This window comes from Rutidosis leptorrhynchoides, chromosome 5, assembly GCF_046630445.1.
Source record: "Rutidosis leptorrhynchoides isolate AG116_Rl617_1_P2 chromosome 5, CSIRO_AGI_Rlap_v1, whole genome shotgun sequence".
Classification (NCBI taxonomy): Eukaryota; Viridiplantae; Streptophyta; class Magnoliopsida; order Asterales; family Asteraceae; genus Rutidosis; species Rutidosis leptorrhynchoides.
The window spans coordinates 443,410,788-443,413,859 of record NC_092337.1 but is presented as its reverse complement, the minus strand read 5'-3'; the positions used below and the strand labels follow the sequence as shown (position 1 = coordinate 443,413,859).

At 35.0% G+C, this 3,072-nt stretch overlaps 1 protein-coding gene across 1 annotated transcript; it reads right to left on the bottom strand.

Annotated features, from left to right (window-relative positions):
* Positions 1–270: 270 nt before the first annotated feature.
* LOC139850331 (signal recognition particle 19 kDa protein-like) lies at positions 271–1,823 on the bottom strand. The gene is made up of 4 exons (XM_071839914.1): positions 1,692–1,823; positions 1,394–1,578; positions 1,136–1,235; positions 271–608 (listed from the first exon to the last, which is right to left on the bottom strand). Exons 2-4 carry the CDS (start codon positions 1,571–1,573, stop codon positions 478–480), a joined length of 411 nt encoding a protein of 136 aa, XP_071696015.1. The 5' UTR covers positions 1,574–1,578; positions 1,692–1,823; the 3' UTR covers positions 271–477.
* Positions 1,824–3,072: the final 1,249 nt, after the last annotated feature.

The window sequence follows — 3,072 nt, the reverse complement described above, 5'->3', positions numbered from 1 at the left end:
TGAGTTACCCAAATACAATTACAATGTGAAATTTATATACATCTATATCACATCACAACCATATTCTCCTCTCTCCTCCAAAAACACCAAATTTTCTTCCACGTTACAGTCACTCTAACGGCTTAGAGACTAAGCAACCAATTATTTTTATGTTTGGTTCTTGATTTCTTGAAGAAACTGTTCCTTTACTGAATTGAGTGTCAAATTGGTATGTACCAATAACTAAACTGAAAGCGTTGATGATCCAAGTATACGTTAATCTTAAAACGAAATATAAATGCGATTAAACTGATATCACACACCCACAACATATACTACGATGTGTCTTGCGTCTATTTGGTTAAAAATTAACCAGAGACAAAAAGCCCAAGTTTAAACCACAGCCAGTTTGAACATACAACGCAAAGGTCCCAAACCAAATAAAAATGGAAAAGATAACAAATGCTATATCTTCTGGTCTGGACATTAATCAAGAAGCTATCTCTTCTTTTTCCCACCCTTTCCAGATTTTGCAGGTGCAGCGTTTGATGTAGTCGCAGGTTCTTGTTTCTTAACTCTACCAGGGTGTCTAGGAACCAATTCAGCAATACGCAGCATCAACTGTTTCTCTGCATTACTTTTTCACAGTTACTACAATACTAATATAATTCTCTACATATCTTACATTAAAAAAAACCACAATTCAGTTGCCAGATTTTGTTATAGGTTAATCATCTTTTGAACTCATAAAAACAAAAAGAATTCTTTGTGTGGCTCAAATTTAGTTTATAATAATAGACAATACTACCAAGTACTAACTGGTCATCCAAGTTTCTAGTAGTTGGGATGTGAGGAACAAGTTGTGGTCTATCATATCTACAAAACTACATATATGATAACAATAATTCAATAATGCTAAGATAGTTTTACGGCGTTGTACTAAGGTATTACTGTATTATTAAGATTGCAATTCAACAAGATATCTAACACCTTTTAACAATATATTTAGCCAGAATCATGTTTTACGAAGTCATTTAATTAAACTCACTTAGTACATCGTCTCCTCTCCCCAATAGTATTCACATAATATGATAGCAGACAACAAAGAAGTATGCACAAAATAAAAACATCTAAAGCTTAAAAGAAGTATGCTTACTGTTGGCAATAAGTGGATTATGTAAGCTTCCATCTGATCTTTTCAGATTAAACCTCACTCTCCCTACTTGCATGAAATCCCTTGGATACGCCTTATCGATCTTCAAAACACATTACAAACAATTTTAATTACACAGAAGAACATTCAAAACCAAAGCTATCATTTACCCTATGTAACATTAATAATTAATAATTAGGTCAAAATAAGCTATTAGTTAATTCAAAGCTAATTTATTACAATGAAAATTATATAATTAACCTCAATAGCAAAAGGAATTTTAAGATGACCACAGCAATCACCAATTTCTAAAGCGGTAGGGTTTTCACAAGCTTTGGTTACAGCAATTCTTCTGCCTTCAGCAACAGTTTTCTTTGAATTTATATACACAGGATACAATATATTCCATGTTTTGAAATTAGGTGTCCCTCCATCCATCATTATTCCTATTAACTCACCAATTTCAACCGACCGTGATAAATTAGAAAGTAACGGAAACAGTATTATTAGTTACTGTACTAGTAAATGAAATTAATTGGACATGAGAGAATGTACGTACTGTTGTGCTTCAGAAGATTACGCCGGTGAAGGAGATGAGTATGGTTGATCGCCGGCGAGAAGATCGATTTTGACCGGATCTGCAGATCAGCAGAGCTTATGTCAGGAGTCCAATCAAGCGTTAGAACTTCACAGCCCCTTGTGTTGGGCTATTGGGCTAACAATATTGATTAAAAGCCCATTTTTCACCTTTTTGCGTTGGAGCCCAAAAAAAAAATTGTCAAATTGCCCGCGCAAGTCGCAGGGTGCCTTGCGCCTTGCGTCCTTGCACCTGGGTGTGCCCATTGCGACCTTGCTTCCCGGGGACGCAAGGACGCAAGGTGCCTCTTGCTCCTGACTGATCGTTTTCCTTCAGACATTTCATCGAACACTTTATGTGCATGCAAATTATTCATTGATTGACAACCAAATGTGGAGCTTGTAAACCTTGCATCTAATTCGATACCACTAAAGTTATCATGCAAGTCTAATTTCATGGATCAAAACAAACAACTCCACAAATAATCACATACGGAGTAGTAATTAGTATCCTTATTCATTCGAATTTTCATTCGTACTTTATAAACGTAAGCTTTTCATTATCTTGATGATATTCTTCCATCCCACATAACATGTGAAGTGAATTTGAATAAAGTTCTACATAAATAATCACATAAAAATATGCATGCACATAAGGTGTTCGATGAAATGTCTGAAGGAAAACGATCAGGCAGGAGCAAGAGACACCTTGCGTCCTTGCGTCCCCGGGAAGCAAGGTCGCAAGAGGCTCCTTGCGTCCCTGGGAAGCAAAGTAGCAATAGGCACACCCAGGTGCAAGGACGCAAGGCGCAAGGCACCTTGCGTGGGCAATTTGACAATTTTTTTTTTAGGCTCCAAAGCAAAAAGGTGAAAAAATGGGTAAAAAAGTGATAATCCCTTTTCTAATTTGTTTTCAATCAGTTTTGAAACTAAATTCGTTATGAATGTTTATGGTAATTTGTTCTCATTTTTTTCTTTTTTCTTTCTAAAGTTGATTGTAAGTTAAGTTATGGTTTACTTAATTCTATGAAATCAAACATAGCTGAAATTTAAATAAAAATTACGGTTAAAAAAATGAAAATAAAATACCAAAAGGCTCTTGGCCTAGCGGTATGAGAGGAACCTTTCAACCTAAAGGTTGTGGTTTCAAGCCTCACTTGAGGCAGTGAGATGTAAATATTTGTGGTTTCGTGTGTAGATTGTAGGTTTGTCTTTAAAAAAAAATTAATGAAGAACATATGATTGAAGAAATAACGAATATAAAAATGATCAATCATCTTATATCAAATATATGTCAAAATGTAGCAAGTTAGAAGTTGTACAAATAACCAACTTTGTATAAATTTTGTTCGCTGGTTAATTGG

Coding starts and splice junctions, on each gene's coding strand:
- LOC139850331 (XM_071839914.1), bottom strand. CDS start 1,573: ATGATGGATGGAGGGACACCTAATTTCAAAACATGGAATATATTGTAT. Junction 1,236..1,393: donor AAATTCCTTTTGCTATTGAG/GTTAATTATATA, acceptor TGTGTTTTGAAG/ATCGATAAGGCGTATCCAAG. Junction 609..1,135: donor TAATCCACTTATTGCCAACA/GTAAGCATACTT, acceptor AAAGTAATGCAG/AGAAACAGTTGATGCTGCGT.